At 44.4% G+C, this 20,040-nt stretch overlaps 1 protein-coding gene across 1 annotated transcript in view; it reads left to right on the forward strand.

Moving 5' to 3' along the window:
• LOC102457357 (uncharacterized) overlaps positions 1-20,040 on the forward strand; it is a 55,840-nt gene that overhangs the window by 5,248 nt on the left and 30,552 nt on the right. Inside the window, exons 3-5 of the mRNA XM_075938585.1 lie at positions 5,470-5,629; positions 10,231-10,292; positions 11,467-11,699. Of these exons, the coding sequence (XP_075794700.1) occupies positions 5,478-5,629; positions 10,231-10,292; positions 11,467-11,699 (447 nt within the window). The 5' untranslated portion in view covers positions 5,470-5,477. The remainder of the gene's footprint in view (positions 1-5,469; positions 5,630-10,230; positions 10,293-11,466; positions 11,700-20,040) is intronic.

Consider the following 20,040-nt stretch of genomic DNA (forward strand, 5'->3'; position numbering starts at 1 on the left):
CCCAATTCCTGGCACCTGAGGTTGGTGTTATAATAAAGGTGGGGTTGAGTTACAAAACTGCTGAGGCTAAAAAAATCTCTTTTTTGATTGACAGGCAAACGTTCTGGAGAATTGACTGAATTTCCATCTGTTGCTCAAACTAAAATGTATCTCACTGATTTTAAAAATCATAAACTAGGGGAAAAGCCTTCTCTTTTCCTGCATTGCCAATAAAACCTTTGATTGTTCTGTGTAAATAATAAATGTTCTACAGGAAGTAGATCAGAGCTTCTGTTCTTCTCTTGGAATACAAGTACATAATTCAATTCAATTAAACAGTGGCAAATTCAAAACTAATGAGAAAATAGACTGTTGCCAAACATGTATAAAAGGCTTGGAGGGGTATCTGTGTTAGTCTGCAACTTTAAAAATGAGTAGTCCTGTGGCCCATAGAGACTAACATATATAATAAAATGTGTGTGTGTCTATAGTTAGTTAGTCTCTAATATGCCACAGAACTACTTGTTGTTATCAAAAGTCTAATTGGACTACAGAACTCATTGCCACAAGAAGTTGTTGGGGTTGAGAGTTGAGTAAGATTCAAAAAGGGATTAGATATTTCTATAGATATGCAAAGTTATCATAATTAATGATAAATATTTTGCAAGGGATGTTAGATCTCATGCTTCGGGTATTAAGCCAGTCTCTAAAGATTAGAGGTCCAGAAGAGATCTAATGTGCAGCTTGATCATCCATATTGAACAGGTATTACAGCTACAGAGACAGGATACTGGAACGGCTCACCCTTGGCAGTGGAGGATTAGCCACAAGGCCAAAGGGGTCTGTTCCCAACGTCCCCAGACAACTAGAGGGCACTCCAAAAATGGCTTACCCATCCTCCTGCCCACCCAGTGCTCCTTGTGGGAAGTGGGGTTACAGTGTGGGAGAACCAAAGGAAGCTCCCATTCCTGACCTCACTTCCTATCCAAAGAGCCTGGACCCTTCTCAAGCCTCAAGCCTACGAGCTGTTCCTATGAACACTCTTTAGTCATCAGGGCCAATGGAATCCTGCAGCCAGGTTATTCTGTGCCTGGCTCGCTGGCCCCTGTGCCTTGCCCTCACCCTCTCCTCAGACATGGCTTGTGAGGCAGCTGGTGAAGCCATATCCTGGCAGTTCCATTACACGCCTCCTAGCACTCGTTGCTGAGGAAACAACTCTCCCCTGTGAGAGTGTGTGGGGATGTGGCCATTGGGCACAGACTCCCTACAGGCCGCACTGCTTATCAGGCCTTCGGGCATCATTTTGGCAACTGCGGTGTTGGTAGCAGCTCCTCTACCGCAAAGAGATGACAGCATTGCTATTCAAGAAACCTGCCCCATCCCACTTCGATTCAAAACCACTTGATTTGTCCTGGCCTGAAATGGCTGTTGTCAGATCCTTTCACAGCATGGCGGGCGTGGTGACGGGAAGAAATCTGCTGAATGGAATCTGTTGTTATAGTGGATTGTAAAGCTGCTGTTCGGTAGCATTTTTATTCCCTCCCCACCGCCACTTGATTTTTCACTGTGTGGCACTAGAAGCTGTCAGCAAGAACATTTTCCATGTGCCACATGTGAAGACGTTGCAGCTTGTCACCTTGAGTGAGCCGCTAGGGGAAATGTCCTGTGCGGGTGCTCTTTTTTCCCCGCTTTCCACCGAGGCACACTGTGTGTTGGGTATCCCGCCTCTCCCTGGGTGGGCAGGACTAGAACCTGCCACCCTGCCCTCCCCAGGTAAACACCCTATCCTGGCTGGTGTGACGTGTGTGTGTGGGGCACCATTTCTCTTTACCTGAAGAAATGTCATTGAAGCCATCTCATCTACTGGTGCCTGAATTTTTTACCTTTCCACCCGCATGCTACCCCAAAACTCTGCCCCCCCCTTTATTTTTTCCCCTATGGCTCTGCCCTCACTCTGCCTCTTCCCGCCCACACTCTGCACTCTTTCAGAGACTCCTGCTCCTGGTCTCTGCTCTCCCTCAAGCTCTTCCCTGAACAGCTGTGATTGGTAGGTGGTGAACACCCACTATTTTTGTTCTGTGAGTGCTCTAACCCCAGAGCAGCAACAGAGTCCGCACCTATGGCAGGTTCATGAAAAAGACCTCTGAGTGGCTCTTTGTCTCCTGGGGCACCTCTCCACTGAGAGTGAGTTTCCCCGCCCAGGCCCGCAGAGTTGTCTCAAAAGGGTTCGCACAGGTGCACAAACGATCGCTGTCTAGATGATGCTTTGACACTGTGGCTTGGATTCTCAAGGGCCTCCTTCCCATGGATTTGAAAGCTTGATGCCATCTGGCGTAGCAAGGCCTACTCAGCTATTTTTAGTGCATTAGCATGAAATTGCACAAGTCTGTGGGACCTGGCCTGGGAGGCTCACGCTGAGATGCAGGGCAGCTATAGTCCTTGATCAGGTAGAGAGGTGTGAGTCTGCTACTGGGACTAATCTGATAGAAGTGGTTCTTTAGCTCAAGTGGTGGAACCCCCGGCTTTGTAAATCAGTGTCCACGTTCAGTCCCTTTTGATGGCTTACTCTTGCAGACGGAAGCCCGAATACTACAGTGCTTCATAGCTGTTTTTGAAGCAGGAGGTGCTGAGTTTTGTGCTGTAGTCTAGTTCGTCGACAGTAGTACAGAAAAAGGTTTTCCCCACTGGTGAGGAGGTTTGAGATTCCAGAAGTGTTTCTCATTTCTCAGCAAGACAAAGCAAAGACCCTTTTTGCACAATCCAAGTGTTGGAAACCAAAAATGTAGACACAGCGGAGAAGCAAGCAAGAAGGTTTATTACACAGAGCGCTGGCGGAGTGCCACCTTGCTCGGCAAACACTGCCAAGTAAATGATTACAAGACACTATAAAGGGAGCTGATGGGCGGAGGGAAACAATAGGGAGGGGCGTCTCCAAGCTTCTGAATAGGTTCTAGCAGCAAGATATCATGAGCCAATAAGCCAAAAGTCTAAAAGCTTACACAGTAACTCCGCCCACGGCTCAGGTTAACACAATTGCTAAACACAAGTATAATCATGTCTCCCCACCCCAAGAAGTGCAAGGCATAGCTACATTCCAAGCGGGCTGCGTAGGAGTAGTAACAGTGCATTCCCGATAGGTGATGGGTGTGGTCCATAGGTGCTTGTGTAGGGGTATAAAGCAAAAAACAAAACAAAGTAAGGTACGCAGCAGCAATTGTTTATAATATATCTTTGGTAAATTAGCAAGTTGGGCTCGTGGAAGGGGGGCGCTATCTCTAGTTCCTTAGCAACAATTCGTGGTTGGTCTTGAGAGGGCAGTGGGGTGTCTCATTCCCATGCAGACTGTGGGGCACCTCGCAGGGCCATAACCTTGAGGCTGCGTCTAGACTGGCATGATTTTGCGCAAATACTTTTAACGGAAAAGTTTTTCCGTTAAAAGTATTTGCGCAAGAGAGCATCTACACTGGCATGTGCCTTTGCGCAAATGATTTGCTTTTGTGCAAAAGCATCCGTGCCAGTGTAGACTCTCTCTTGCACAAGAAAGCCCAATGGCCATTTTAGCCATCGGGCTTTCTTGTGCAAGAAATTAACATGGCTGTCTACACTGGCCCTCTTGCGCAAGAATACTTGCGCAAGAGGGCTTATCCCTGAGCGGGATGGTCAGAGTATTTGCGCAAGAACCACTGATTTTGTACATTACAAAGTCAGTGTTCTTGCGCAAATACTCGCGGCCAGTGTAGACAGGCGGCAAGATTTTGTGCAAAAGTGGCTGCTTTTGCGCAAAATCATGCCAGTCTGGACACAGCCTGAGTGTATATGTGCAATTCATGATAGCATTCCTACACCAACACAGAGAAAGGGAGACTCCAGAGAGCCAGCAGCTCAGTACTTAAGGCTGTCCTGTGGTAAGCGGGGGGGGGGGGTCAAAGTACAAATCCCTGCTCTTCCGAATTTGGAGCACAGACTTGAATCTAGTTCTTCCACATCCCATGAGAGTACCCTGGGCACCAAGCTGCAGTCAGTCTCTCTCCCTGTAAACAAACAAACAAACAAACAAACAAACAAACAAACAAACAAACAAACAACCAGCTTTGTTAAAAATTCATGACCAGGGAGAATGACCAGCTCTCACCATGCAACCAAGGACCAGTGCCAGCATGTTCATTTTGAACACGCATGTGACAGGGTGTCTGCCCCGCATTGGCCCTACAAGGGTTCAAACCAGTCTAGGGAGCAGAAAGCAGCAGATAATTAAGGGCCAGCTGGGGCAGTATGAATAAGGGCTCCTGGAGTGGAGGAAAACACTCAGTCCAGCTCGCCCATGCCTCCGTCTGGCCCTGCCCTGAGGTAAGGTGAGTATAGAGGACTGGGGGTTCGATGAAAGGGAGGACCCCAGAGTGTGGGGAGACTGCATCAGGGCAATATTGAGAAGGGAGCACACCATGGTCTTGAAAGGATGCAGGTTCTAATGTAAGGTGACTGATCCATTAACGCAAACGGGTAACAGATCAGACACCAGCCAGAAGGGGTCACTCCAGCACTGAGTGGTGCTAATTCCTGCGTGGCCAGCAGGAGGCGCCACAGCGATGAGTCGCATTGTGTTGCAACGCATCAGTCCCAAATGCTTCAAGACAAACTTTTTCTGATTGTAACTTACACCGTTGCACTGTGCCAGATGGAATGTCAGTCCCGAGAGAGAGAGAGCGTGTGTGTGTGTGTGTGTGTGTGTGTGTGTGTGTGTGTGTGTGACAAATACATTTTGGCCAGCACACAGGGATTGAACCAGGACTTTTGGAGCTAGACACACAAACTAAAAAGTCAAGTCTTCCTAGCTGGAGCTATAATGGACTCTGTCTCCTTAAATTAGGCACAGAATGAGCCCAGTAAATACATACTAACCAGTGGGTAATGAGCATATCACATGCCCTTTAATGGCCATTTCTACCATTAATGAAGATTCTGTTTTAAGTCAGGTGAGAGGGTCTGGTCCTGCATGTTTTGGAGCAGAAGCTCTTGATTTCTACAAGAACAAGTTGAAAAATTCTATGTATTTTCCATTAATATTTTCAATCAAAATGAGTGCTTTTAACTTAGTCTGATTTTTTTTTATGGAATTATTTTATTTTATTTTCATGTAGTCAAAAAACAAAATTTGATTCCTGGTTTCAAAAACACAAAAGTGTTCATCTTGTCATCCACCTTCCTTCCCACCCTCCATTTTTCCACTGGAAAGTGGGGAGGGAGACACAGCAATTGGCAAACGCCCAAAACCTTTCTTTGTTTTTTCAAAAAAGTACACATTTTCATTTTACTAAAAAAAAAAAACATTTTTCATTTGGAACAAATGTTTAAATAAAAAAAAAAAAATCTACTCGTTCTGATTTCTACATTCCCTGGCAACCATGAATCACAAAGCAGTCACAAAATCACTGTACCACTTACTGCCATGTTCAGTTGGAAATGTGCTTCCTTTTTGTTTTACTCTTTCAGAAACCCCAATGGGGCTCGTTGCTGAGAACCTTAGGAAAGCCAGAGAAATAGCACTGAGCAACCCTCATGTTCCTGAACAACTAAAGCATTATTTGCAGAAAGCGCTGGCTGTTGCTGTTGGACTGGACCCGTATTTGGACACAATGGTGACTGGAAAGAAGTAAGGCGATTCATTTGTTACCATGGGCGTTTTTCTCAGGGTCTGATCCCTAAACCCACAGATTGGGGTGGGGAACCTCCAGCCCCTGGCTTGCCTGGATCCAGCCCCCTGAGGCTCAGGGGAGCCCACACTGGTATTCCAAGGGGCTGGCGCACACATAATCTTCTAGGCTGGGCCTCCCTAGGCTCTGGTGTGCGAGGGGAATGTGGGGAGTGCCTTTCTCCTCAGTTGGGGGCCACATCAGTGGGTTGGTTTTTTGCTTTTTAGTTGTGTGTGGCACCCAACTGATTCTTGTTTGGATCAGTGGCCCCTGACCCAAAAAAGGACCCCCACCTCTGCCATAGATTTTAAGGTCTCAGGGCTGTCCCAAGACTATGGAATACGTTCTCACAGGAACTAAGAGCCATTACTAACTTCACCACCTTCCATTAGGTGTAGAAGGCATATGTTTTAACCTTGCCTTCTGTAACATTAACAAACAAACAGCAATGAGGATCTATGTGTGCATGTATGGGTGTGTGAAAACACACACACACACACACACACACACACACACACACACACACACACACACACACACACACACAAACTGGTACATTCCAAAATCCAAACCTAAACACGCCAGTCTGAACACATCTCCCTCTGAGAACAGGATGAGAAAACAAACATAAGACAGGTATTAGCCATGTTCCTTAATGACCCGGGGTAGATGCTCAGATACTGTGCCAATAAGCACAGCATAAGAACCCGAATAAAATAGATCCTGTGTATACTACAAGCAATAGAATGTGATCCAATTACCCATAATGAGACCCGTCACTCATGTCTGATGAGTGCGTGTCTTTCAGAAAGGTATCCAGTCTTGCTTTGAAGAAGTCAACAGAAGAGAATCCACTGATTGCCTTGGTAGATTCAGTATACGCACCCTATTTAACTGTCGTCTTCTCTTTTAGAATTCATTTAAAAGCCAAAGTGCTATGATTTTTTGAATGGTTTACCAAGAACCAAGAAAGAAGGGGCCTAATTCTTGTCTGTTACTATAAAAATCATGGGCTGCGTCTACACTGGCCCCTTTTTCGGAAGGGGCATGCTAATTTTGAAAGTGGGAATAGGAAAATCCGCGGGGGATATTTAAATATCCCCCGCGGATTTAAATAAACATGTCCGCCACTTTTTTTCCGGCTTGGGGAAAAGCCGGAAAAAAAGCGTCTAGACTGGCCCAATCCTCCGGAATAAAGCCTTATTCCGGAGGATCTCTTATTCCTACTTCAAAGAACTTCAAAGTAGGAATAAGAGATCCTCCGGAATAGGGCTTTATTCCGGAGGATCGGGCCAGTCTAGACGCTTTTTTTCCGGCTTTTCCCCAAGCCAGAAAAAAGCGGCGGACATGTTTATTTAAATCTGCGGGGGATATTTAAATCCCCAGCGGATTTCCCTATTCCCACTTTCAAAATTAGCATGCCCCTTCCGAAAAAGGGGCCAGTGTAGACGTAGCCATGGAGTTTGTCTGAGTAAGGACTTAGCAAAACACCTTGTTACTAGCTAAGGCCCCAGTCCTGTCGTGACCTTCATATGGACTTTTCTGGGCTCAGACCAGGCACAGGGATCCACCCACATGGGCTGCGTCTAGACTGGCAAGATTTTGCGCAAATACTTTTAATGGAAAAGTTTTTCCGTTAAAAGTATTTGCACAAGAGAGCGTCTATACTGGCATGAATGCTTTTGTGCAAAAGACAACTTTTGTGCAAAAGCATTCGTGGCAGTGTAGACGCACGCGCTCTTGCGCAAGAAAGCTCCAATGGCCATTTTAGCCATCGGACTTTCTTGCACAAGAAATTAACTTAGCTGTCTACACTGGCCCTCTTGTGCAAGAATACTTGCGCAAGAGGGCTTATCCCTGAGTGGGAGCATTGGAGTATTTGTGCAAGAACCACTGATTTTGTACAGTAGAAAGTCAGTGTTCTTGTGCAAATTCTCGTGGCCAGTGTAGACAGGCGGCAAGATTTTGCGCAAAAGTGGCTGCTTTTGCGCAAAATCTTGCCAGTCTAGATGTAGCCATGGAGTGTAGAGGCCTAGGAAGGAATGTGAGGATTCAACCACTAATAAGAAGAACAAACCATGGGAGCAAGGGAGATTTAGGTGGGACATTAGAAAAAACTTCCTAACTGTCAGGGTGGTTAAACACTGGAATAAATTGCCTAGGGAGGTTGTGGAATCTCCATCTCTGGAGATACTCAAAAGCAGGTTAAACAGACATCTATCAGGGATGATATAGACAGTGCTTGGTCCTGCTGTGAGGGCAGGGGACTGAACTTGATGATCTCTTGAGGTCCCTTCCAGTTCTTGTGTTCTGTGATTCTATGTTTTTAACAATCCTCAACACTGGAAATCCTGCTCTAATGCAGCCATCGTTCTTTTTAAAATGCTGTTCTCTATTTGCTGCTTCTAGGTAGGAGCAAACACAGATGAACTTTCTATGTAAAGCATGTTAAGGGACTGCCTTTGTATGCTTTCAAGCTTTTATCACAAAAGTGCTTTACAAATATTAATTATGCTGCTAACTAAATTATTCTAGTAACTAAACTAATTAATTAAACTAATTTTAGGTATCATTAATTCAGAAGTCCAATTGATACCCTCATTATTCCTCTTTGAGCTGCAGCATATTACCTGGGTGTATAGGGTCTGCTAAACAGCTCTCATCTATCAGCGTAAATTTCTGATATGTGGAAAAAGCCAGTTCTTTCTGAAATTGACAATGTGTAAACTGTTCCAGTCTGCGGATTACAGGAATGCTGAGCATTAGTTCTGTTGCTGAAATAATAGCTGATAGTTGTTTGACTTACGCGAGCTGTATGATAATAGCTATACATTATCTTATTAAAGTTGTTAAAGCATTTGTGAGGGGCAGAAAAGAGGTTATATGAAATGTTCAGCTCTTCAAGGCTTGGATTATCTGAGTGTGTCTGATATGGGTTATGAATTCTTTCTCATTTTACTGAAGGTTGGTGGGGAGGGGGTGTGTGGAAGGAAGGGAGTAGAGCAAAAATAGCTCCAGGAGCTTAAAATTCTGGCCTGCAGAAGCATCACGGGCCTCCTGTTGTGGCTGTTCTCCTCAGATGAGGCATCTCAACTGTCTGGTATCTTTTCTCTTCAGTATCCAGGCCCGCCGACATGGGGGAGTAAAGGTGCCAACTGCTCTGGGGCCCAGTGATTCCAAAGGGCCCGGAGGTCCTGGCTGCCACGGCCTCTCTTGGCAGTCGTCTGAGCCCCGGACCTTTTAAATTGCTGCCCGAGTACAATGTCCGCCAGTGCACTCTGGGCAGCAGAGAGAATTGGGGAAGCAGGGAGGTGTGGCACTCTCTAGGCAGTACTAAGGGCTGCCTAGTCCTGCCTCTGCCCTGTCTGCCCAAGGCCCCATCCCTTCTGGGGGCATGGAGCAGGATCCCTGCTGCCTGGCCCAGGAACCTGGCCAGGCTCTTGGTCCCGCCTGTCAATATCCCAGGCTGTCTTCATCCTAAAGCAGAGCTTTCCTACTCCCAGCATCCAATCCAAGCCTGAATATCTGCATAGCAGTTTAACAGTCCCATAGCCCGAGCCTCACAAACCCAAATCAGCTGACACAGGCCAGGGTGATTAACTGCTGGGTAGACATACCCTTATTTAGCCCAGTCTGATCAGCCTGCACTGTGTGAACAGCAGAGGTGAAAGGAAGCAGGTGCGCTCTGGGGCGCAGGTCCAGCAAGAGCTGGCTGAGCTGCGGCAACAGCCAGCAGGGAGCTATTTAAAGAGCTGGCACAGACCCAGGATGCAATAGGACTGTACCCGTAAGAAATTTAAGTTCCTTTCAACTAACACTCTGAAATAATGCCTGGCCACACACAAGATGATGATCAGGGAATCTCCTCATAGCCGGTGGGTTCTTCCCTAGCTAGAGGGAGAGGGTTACATGAGCTCCATCCTCAAGGAACTGAGCCTTCTGAAGGCATTAGCTCTGAACTGGAGGTGCCAGCTCAGGAGCGCAATGTTCCATGGAGGTCACAGATACAGTATGGCAAGAACAGTGGGGGTGGGGGCAGGGAGGGGTTAGCACCTATCAGCTCTCAATGAGGGATCTTGTTTCCTTTACAGCAGTTCTGTTTTATGCAAGCCATGGCAACCGACTACCTCATGCCTGGGGAGGTTGTGTTCTCCTACAGTTCGATTGATTCCCATGGTTTCTGTGACTCGTGGAACATTGGAGCTTCCAGAACGTTCTGCAGCAGAACAGTTTAGTCATCTTCCTATAAAGCTCTTTGCCTGCTACAAAACCCTCTAGGGATGCTTGTAGTTAGGGTACATGGATGATGGAAATAGGAGTGCTGTCGCATCTCCTGCTTTGAAGGAATTTCCATGCAATACAGGGTTTACAGTTTGGTTCAATGATTCTCTGCACCCCTACTATGCTAGCTGTTCCAGCCCCTGTCTCAGGGTACCAGTTGTTCTTCCGGGCCCCGATGTTCTTGCATATCATTCCATGTTTTGTCTCATGCCCTTTCATATGTAGGATTTGCAGATGTTGTATAAGACAGTAACACTGAACTGATTGTTTCCTTTTTTAGAACTGCCTCACTTGAAGCAAAAGCTACACCTCATAAAGAATATACCTCTGGCTATCTAAAAGGCAAGTCCATCAGCATGAACCATAATTAAATGATACAAGCTCTGAATGCCAGTTGCCTGTAAGACCATGTTGTTTGTCTCCGTGTATCTTGGAGAGAGAGTTTCTATGGTGTGGGTGGGCAACTACTCTGTCGAAAGAGGGATGTAAATTAGGCAAATCGAAAGCGCAAATGAAGCAGGGATTTAAATATCCCACACTTCATTTGCATAATGGTGTCTGAGCGCTTTTTTGGGGGTGGGTTTCAAAAGAACCGCATCTAGACAGCGCTTTGACTTTCGAAAGCTTAATTTGCACTTTCTATTTGCCTACTTTACATCCCTCTTTCGACAGAGGGACGTAGTTTGGACATGTGCAAGCGATTGGGGTGCAGGGTAAAAACAAAATTAAATGAGAGTTTTCTCCACAGTTTGATTCTTCTTCATTTTTTCTTGAAAATCCAGTTTTCAAACCTGCCCTGCCTCATTCACAAATAATAAAGAGATCAGATTAATGAGCTGAAGGGCATCTTTCTAAAAAATGGCATTTGGGCAGAGGTTGTGTAAGTGTGCTTGCAGCGTGGCAAATATTGGTCCTTTCCAAACTAATGACACTTGGGGTTGTGTTCACGTGCAAAGCCATTGCACTAAATCTATTCCTGGACTCATTCTTCCCAGATGTTGCCATCTTTTCTGTGATACATCATCGCAGCAAAGCACTCTTGTAATGTATTACACTAATACATTGTTCAGAGGACAGAGCCGATGATAAATTTCTTAAATGATGGTGCTGTCTAGGGATAATGACTCTAAGAGCAAATGCAAGGTAATGTGATTTTTTTTTAACCTGGTCCCAGAAAGAATACAGGAGACATCTTAAAGCCATTTTCTTCTGGGGGGAATGTTAAAATATGCAATATTTCAAGCACTATTTAACAAGCACTTAAACAATACCAGCATTGATGATAAAGACTCTACATTTAAAACTCAGTACCTTTATTCTGTTGTAGTTAGCAGCATTTTAGATGAGATGCTGTCAGATTCTGTTGTTAAAACCCTTATTCTAAAGTGTTTTAAGATGTGATTTTTTTTTAAATGATGATCGCTTAGAAGTTAGATTTAATTTTCATTGTGAACCATGTAAAATGTATTGTCTTGAATGTGGTTATTTTTTACTGTGTATTCTATTATTTGAATAGGCCAAGTTCTCAGGATGTTTGTTCATATGGTTGGAGCCAAGAGGATTTTATTAATTGGCAGGCTTAAAGGTTACAGTATCCTTGCTCTGTCAGAGGCATTGCCAGATGATGGAAAAATAACTGCATGTTCAGTAGAGCCATATCTTGGAGGGAAAAGCCAGGAAGCGTCTGATTACTCATCTCATGCTAAAAAGATAAGTGTGAAAGTGGGACCAATTGCAGACACTTTGGAGGTAAACTCACTTATCGTTATTATTATTTAGTATTCGTTATTTGTATTGCCGTAATATCTAAGAGCCACAGCCATAGGCCAGCATCCCATTGTGCTAGGCGGTATACAACGACAGAACAAAAAGACATTTCCTGGCTGAAGTGATCCCAATCTCCAGGAAGGGGAGCCATTTTAGAGCTGGTTGTGGTATTTGTTGCAAATAAATGTAGACCTATTTCCTATTCACTGGTCGTTTGTTGATTTATCCTGATTTCCATGTCATATGCAATCAAAGTTGACTCTATGGATTGTTCATGAACTGTTCATTTCAGCTATTTAGATGGGGCAGTTTATTATTCCTGGTGTGAGACTAAACCACTAAATCACATGGTATTGTTTCTATTCCCCATCTAAAAGAGTTGAAACGTTCTAATCAGGAGAACAATTCATCTCTCTATTCAGTGGACTTTGGATCAGGCCCTTAGAAGTTAACTGAAACCTTTCTACTGACTTCCATGGACTTTGGGTCAGAACTTATGATTCCCAAAGCAATACAGGGTCAAAGTATACAAGTGGCACTCTGTGAGTGACCTCATGGAGACTAGCCATCCGGGACAACTTATAGCTGATGGACTAAATGCTGTATCGGAAGTGGTCTTTGCTTTGGTGATAATCTCTAGATATTTTCCTACTGTTGCCCCAATTGGGGTGTCTCACATTTCTCACTTCCAGAGCATTATGTTTCATGGTAGTGAGAGGTTTTGCCTTGTCCATTGGTTAGTCTCATAGAAGAGTAAAATCTACCACTCATAGCTTTGAATGGAGTAGTAGACTTTATTGGAAGAGGTAGTTCCTTTATTGGAAGAAGTAGCTACACAAACTTTTGGCGCTGATGGTTCTATTTCTGCCACTGACCCACAGTAGACCTCATTAAGCAAGGGGTGTTTTTAGTACTAATGCCAGTCGCTTCATACGAATATCCTCTTCAGTCTGAAAGTGTGGGCTCAGCTGTCACATTATTTGCATTAGCAGGGACTGTGTTTGTTTCTAAAATTAAATGGCCAGGAGCTCTTTGACCTCTGGCTTTTGTGACCTATGCATTTGGTAGGAAAGAAAGAGAGAGCTTTGACATACACCTGGGACACACAATGATGCAGATCACCTGCAATGAGCGGTGTTTAAAATCCTCTCTGCAGGGAGTGTGAAATTAATTGAATTGCTGTTGCTCTCTAGTGCTCGTTCTATGCAACTGACTTACTGTGACTGAATTAAAATATCCAGAGGCAGGAGTGGTACCTGCTGTGTAGCGATTAAAGAAGGTACCAGGATGGGAGTGAAAATTAAATCCTTGAAACATAATTCTGCCATTGATTTTATATTTTCACGTTGCTTCTTATCCGCAACTACCAAAAGAATATTTCAAGCATAATCCTGTAAGAGGCTCAATGCCTTGAACTCCCATATAAGGTAGTGGGAGTTGAAAGTGTTCAGTGTTTGGTAAGACATGTTTATTGCCACACAACCGTGGATTCCTTATTGAAGAATTATTGTATCCGCACTTGACCCTGCTCCTCTGAAGTCAATAGATATTTTGTCATAGTGATCCAGCTCATGTTGCAGCCTCTGTTGGTAGATGGGAATTTTGTTAGATTAACTACAACCTGTGGAACTCCTTATCTGGGGATGCTGTGAAGGTTAAACAATACTGGATTAAAAAAAGGATTAGATAAGAACAAGGAGGATAAGACCATTGGTGGCCATTAGCCCAGATGGTCAGGGGAGCAGTATCATGCTGTGTTGTCCCTAATGCTGGTACTGAATGATGGGTTGGGTCATTTGATAATTTCCCTGTTTTGTTTGAAACATTGAAACATCTGTCATTGGCCACTGTCAGAAGATCAGAATACTGGGCTAGATGGGCCATTGGTCTGATCCAGTATAGCCGTTTTTATGTACATGGGGAAAAACCTGTTTAAGAGGTACAGTAGTAATGACTAGTATTTATTTTTTCATTAAAAAAATCCAATTTAGTAAAGAACAGGGAGTGGGTTAGGTGTGCAAGAGGTCAGACTAGATGATGTAATGGTCCTTTCTGATCTTAAAAAAATAAGGGGATAAAAAGCTGAGTCCAAATGTTCTCTTCTATGGCAGAGCCCTGCTAAATTCAAGGATGCTACACAGAGGACCTCAAATCCATTAGCCTACCACACATAGGAGGTTTTTTTTTGTCTGAATAACATGTCTTCACCCATTTGCAAGGCATACGCTCGTAACAAGCCCAATCCTGTACACAAAACTCATAGGCTAGGTCTACACTAGGAGATAAGTTTGAATTAAGATACATAACTCCAGCTATGTTAATAATGTAGCTGGAGTCAAAGTATCTTAAATTGTATCTTGGCGCCATCCACACAGTGAGAAGTTGACGGGAACACACTCTCCTTTTGAATTCCCTTAATCCTCGTAGGAGCAGGTCTACTGGCACCCATGGTGGCGCCCTCTCAGCTTGAATTAGCATGACTTCACTAGACCCGCTAATTCGAACGCTGGAAGATCGACTGCAGCAGCATCAGCAGCATCTTCTCTGTAGTGTAGACAAGCCCCTATTGACTTGTGCAGGGAGTTTTTTTGTTGAACAAAGAATGCAGGATCAGGCCCGATGAGAATGCAAAGTGCAAGGGACATTAGTCAAGTTTGTTATTGTGTTGTTTCCATTTCAAAGTCTAAACCACAACAGCAAAAATGTGCTTGCAGAAGATCGTGTTGATGGCAGGGCATTGTGCAAGCATGTAGAGTTCACCCTCCACCCCCTTTTTACCAGAAAGAGTAGGTGAATAGGTTGAGTTGCAGATCTCATTTCTCCTGTTTTGCTGCTTGTGAAGTCTGCCAACAGAATCCACCTTGACAAAGTCAAGGACTCTGCGTTTAATGTTGAACTGAGTGAATAAATTATGCATGAAATTGTGTCGGAGTCTCTAGTGTGCAGAATTGCTCCTTTTGATATGAAAGGTTAATTCAGAAAGGAGTCCAAAATAGCTGGAAATTGTGGGGATAAGTGGATAGTATTCACTGTTGTGAGCTGTTATTACTAGAAATTGCATTCCCTCTCTGGCTTCCCCTGAGATTTAGCTTTGCCAGTGAATATAAACTGTACTCAATAGAATAGCATTTAGGAGTAACCAGAGTGTATGTCCACATACAGTAAAATATTCTAATGGTGTTTTAAAAGGAAGCTGAACTTTTTCATGTATATCATGTACCCTAAGGAAATATTACTATTACATTTAGGTCAAGAACAAGGCATATCAAAGGTAATGAGTTTTGAGTTTATCTTTATTAGAATACACTGACTGTACGATTCATATGAAAGAGACTGGACAGTCATTCTGTTGAGTGAGTCTGCAGGTACCTGTTGTGAGTGGTGGTTGCAATCACAACTACATCAGGTTTTAAATAAAACTTGCCAGAGGATTCATTCATTTGCTCATTCAGGGAGTCTTGTCTCTGCTCTTTGCCACGACCACGCTCTTTAACGTGTTGTCTTCCACTATACTTTCAATGTACCACACAGTTCTGAGATTGTTGTAAAGAGAAATAGTTATGTGCGGTAAGAAAAAGTTATATTTACAGCCATGCTGACCCTGGATTAAGACAATTTTTCTTGATGCTTCCATCGCAAAGGGATGGAGATTGCACAGGAATTATTCCCAAGTAGACTCAGCAGAACATTTTGCAGACAGCTGAATTCTTCCTGGATCTCCGCTCTTCTCTTCCCGTAAATAATAGAGAGGGGTCAGACAGCCCTCGGGGGCCTGGGTTATTATATAATAAAAACAAATATATGGAGATATACCTATCTCATAGAACTGAAGGGACCTTGAAAGATCATTAAGTCCATCCAGTCCTGTGCTCTCACAGCAAGACCAAGTACCATCCCTGACAGATTTGCCCCTGATTGCTAAATGGCCCCCTCAGGGATTGAACTCACAACCTTGAGTTTAGCAGGCCAATGCTCAAACCATGGAGCTATCCCTCCCCACCGCAACCTGAATGTTGGGCACTTGATGGGCCAGCTGTTGTCTCCGGTGGTCTAATCAAAACACACCCATTCTACCCATTGCACGTCCATATTTTAAAAGCTTCTTCCGTGGATAGCATTGACCAGAATCCCCCCGTCCTCTCCTTGATAGTACCAATATTTTGTGTACTTTGCTCCCCAACCAGGGCTCCCACTAAACTGCATCTCTCTCTTTAAACCTGCCCAAATAGAGCAAGACAAAGGATGTCTATCAGGAGATATTGGTCACAGCTGCTCCCTGGATCTTACTCCACTCTGCCTGTGGGAGGGGATGAGAGACTAGGTAGCTTGTTGCAACCTTTGCATCCTCTGGTGCCCTCCAAAGCATCCTCAGAGACCAGCAGGGCCACAGCCTCCCCAGACAGAAAACCATCAGGGAAATCCAGGGACAGAGTCATGGTGCCACAAAGGAAGGTGTTACCCGTGCACCTTTACTGCCAGCTCCCGTGTCTTCTGATGGCCTGCCCAGAGATGACACCACAGGGAAGGATGGAGGGGAGGGAATTTCATGGATTTCGCTGGACTAAAGCATGAGGGAAGGTTACTACTACCTGTCCCCAGGACCATCCTCATCCAGACGCAGAATATGCAGTCATGTTAGGGCACCCGCAAATTTGGAGCACCGCTGGGTCTTAATGTCCACCCAATCACAGAACAGGGAGAGGAAGAAGACTTGAAAAAGCCATTCAAGTGGTAATGAAGCCATTTATCAGGCATGTGTATATACTGCCAGTTCCTGACCTTACTGTGTTAGTCAACAGGATCTTAGTTTAAAATTTCATTAGTGTACTGCTCCAAGTTTTAAAATCACATCTCTAAAAAACTGTCATCCCCCCACCTGCCATCAGGCAAAGGGACACCAGTTTAATAGTACTGCATAGGGCCCCATAAATCCTGCCTGTCCTTAAGCTAGTGGAAACAGGATGATCATGCGAGGGCAGGAATCTTGCTTCACAATAAAGACCCCTTCATTCTAACCAGCCTTAGCCAGTCTGTCATGTGGCACCTCCATGCACAGGGAATGTGGTCATGACGAGAGACTTCTGGTCATCTCAAACCTAGGGCTTAAGGCTTGGAGAATCAGGTAAGAAAGGAGCACATCCTGGATTAGCCATCTCGTGTGATGGCCTTTTTGTAAATGAGCATAAATGGGCCTAGGGCGTCAAAGTCTACCGCTTTGTGACGTGGATCCTCTGCCAAGTGGAATGCTGCTTAGAGTCCGGCAGGTCATTCCCCATGAAAGGGATCACAACACAGGTAAGTTATCAGCAGGCCATGATCTCAGATGTGTGTCTGAATCATGAAGAAATCTAGCTGATCCCCAGGTGGACCTAATCCAGTGCTAACATGCCAAACAAGCCATTTCTTCACTAGGGCAACAGACCAGAAATTATCGGGAACAGATGTTCTAGCTTAGAGAGGGCCAAATCCGCTTCTGCGTGTCTTCCTCCCGTAGCAGGAAGGATAATTTGAAAAATCAAAAAGGCGAAAACAATGGCCATTCTAGTCAACACAAACTGTCTGTGGTTCTCAGATCTAGTGGAATTTTCAACAGACTTCCAACTCATCCTCCCAGCAAACTCTTATCCCAAAGATTTCTCCTGCATCCCTACCTTGATTTCCTGAACCTCACAGCTTGGCTACACAGTAACAAGGTTAAACAAAATGAGATACTTTCCCAAAATAACAAAGCCCATCCTAGCCTCCTGCAAACCTTCCATCATGTTGGCCTAAGTGAAGTCTCTTAGTAGTTCTGAGATAGCAAGATCAGCTCTAGAAAACTAGGTGACCCAGTTCTGAAGGATTTATTGCAAAAGAGCTGAGATTTGGTTGTAAGATTTGGTTATATCTCATCAGTAAACAGTGTCATAAATGCATGCTCGTGTATGTCTCTGGTAGACTACTCGGTGCTATCTAAGTGCCTTACCGATACTATGTCTCTCCATGCTACAGTCAGGCTTATCTTCCCGGCCTCTGACCAGACCACAGTGCATTGAGCTTTCATAACCCATCCATCTGCTCTACAGTTATCTAATTCCCCACATTTTCTTACCATGAATACATGCTTCTTGGTCCGAATCACCATTTTAGAAGAATTTCAGAAACCTCTGTTAGAAGTCATGAACCTTACTACGTGTTTCAGAAGGATATGACAATACTTCATACTCCAAAGTCATTTGTTACTAAGGTTAATTCTTCCTTTCATACATCACCGGAGATCACTCTTCCTCATTTTGCCCAAAGCCTTAACATGACAAAGAAAAAGCTGGAGATAAGACATGCTGTTAAGATTTACTGGGGTAGAAACAGCCAGTCCAGGGCAACATCATTAGTCTTCTTCTACTCTAAATGACCAGGCTTGAAAGACTTTACATCTGCTCTAGGTACATGGATGCAGTGGGGCATTGTTGAAACACATGCAGCTGCCAACAGAATCCTCCCAGATGGAATTCTGAATGTCCCAGAGCAGCTTTCAGGGCAGAGAGGGCATCAAACACCACACAGGTAATCTATAACACTGCCCACCTGGTCAACAAATAACCCTGTTATATGTCATACTCATCAGTGGCATCCTCTGGAATAATCGCTTCACTTTAACGAGATTGCATATTTCGGGTTGCAATTCCACTGCTTTGCTGTTAAATTTATTCCTCGCTTTTAGGTGTGTGCCATCTGGTCCTGAGTATTTGACTCTTACATGCAATATGTGTAGGTGGCTGTGCTGTAGCTGAAAGCCACAAAACTTACATGTAATGGCTCTCTATTCAGGTTGTTTCACCTTCTTCTATTCCTCCCCCAAGTTACAGTGGGGGAGGTCTAGGCTGGATATTAGGAAAAACTATTTCACTAGGGCTGTGTCCAGACTCAGGGGTTTTTTCGAAAAAAGTAGCTTTTTTTCGAAAAAACCTCACCTGCGTCTAGACTGCAGCCACGTTCTTTCGAAATTAAATTGAAAGAACGCAGCTTTTCTTTCGATGGCGGTAAACCTCATTTCACGAGGAAGAACACCTTCTTTCGAAAGTTCCTCTTTCGAAAGAAGGCGTTCTTCAATGTAAATAGGGCTTCTTCAAAAGAGAGCATCCAGACTCACTGGATGCTTTCTTTCGAAAAAGCAAGCCGCTTTTTCGAAAGTTCAACGTGCAGTCTAGACGCTCTCTTTCGAAAGAGGCTCTTTCGAAAGTATCTTTCGAAAGAGCCTCTTTCGAAAGAGGCTTGCAGTCTAGACATAGCTTAGGAGGGTAGTAAAGTACTGGAATGGGTTACCTAGGGAATTGGTGGAATCTCCATCCCTAGAGGTTTTGAAGTCCTGGCTTGACAAAGCCCTGGCTGGGTTGATTTAGTTGGGATTGGTCCTGCTTTGGGCAGGGGACTGGACTCCTGAGGTCTCTTCCAGCCCTATGATTCTGTGATTGTGGCTAAATCAAGGGGGACCTACCTGAGCTAGACAACTGAGCAGCATGATGGCAGATGAACTCTATTGCTGACAAGTGCAAGGTGATGTGCATTAGAACATATAATTTTAACTATTCTCACATGTTGTTATCCACAAATGACTGAATAAGCTCAGGAAAACAGCCCAAGGTCCTGTGGAGAGCTCAGAGCAAATATCTGCTCAGTGTACAGTGCCGATCAAAATACAATGGAAGGCTATCGAAAGAAAAGGATAGAAAATAACGCTAAAGGTGTTCTAGTGCAATTCTATACATCAGTTGTCCGCCCTCACCTTGTGTTCACCCATCTGAAAAAAGAAACAGGGTGGAAAGAGAAAGGGTCCAGAGATAGTTCCATGTGGAGACAGATTAAAAAGATTAAGTCCACTTAGTGTACAGACAAGTCAAATAAGAGCGTGTATATCTAGCAGGGATGATCGGGACAGAGTTTAGTCCTGCCGGAAGTGCAGAGTGCAGAGGACCTCTTGAGCTTCCTTCCATTTCTATTATTTTATGATTCTATAAAGCTTTTTGAACTTCCGCACCTGTGGCCCTTAGAGATGTGTCATCCCTACAGAGTGATTAATTCATCATAAATTCATTTAGTTGCTTGTCCAATTTGCTACAATGCCAATGAGGGGGACAATTAGTTGCACTAACGGTGGACATTTCTGTGAGAGGTCCACAAACTCACCAGGAACCAGACTTACAGTCTTAATTTCATAAGCCACCAAGCCGGTGACTTAGCCTGGGGTTGATGTTCAGCAGCAGTCTCCTGATCTGTCCACGTACCAAACCACAGCTAGTGGGTGCATAATGGTATAGAGAGAGAACAAAGGAACGTAGACTTGGGT

This window comes from Pelodiscus sinensis, chromosome 11 (assembly GCF_049634645.1).
Source record: "Pelodiscus sinensis isolate JC-2024 chromosome 11, ASM4963464v1, whole genome shotgun sequence".
Classification (NCBI taxonomy): domain Eukaryota; kingdom Metazoa; phylum Chordata; order Testudines; family Trionychidae; genus Pelodiscus; species Pelodiscus sinensis.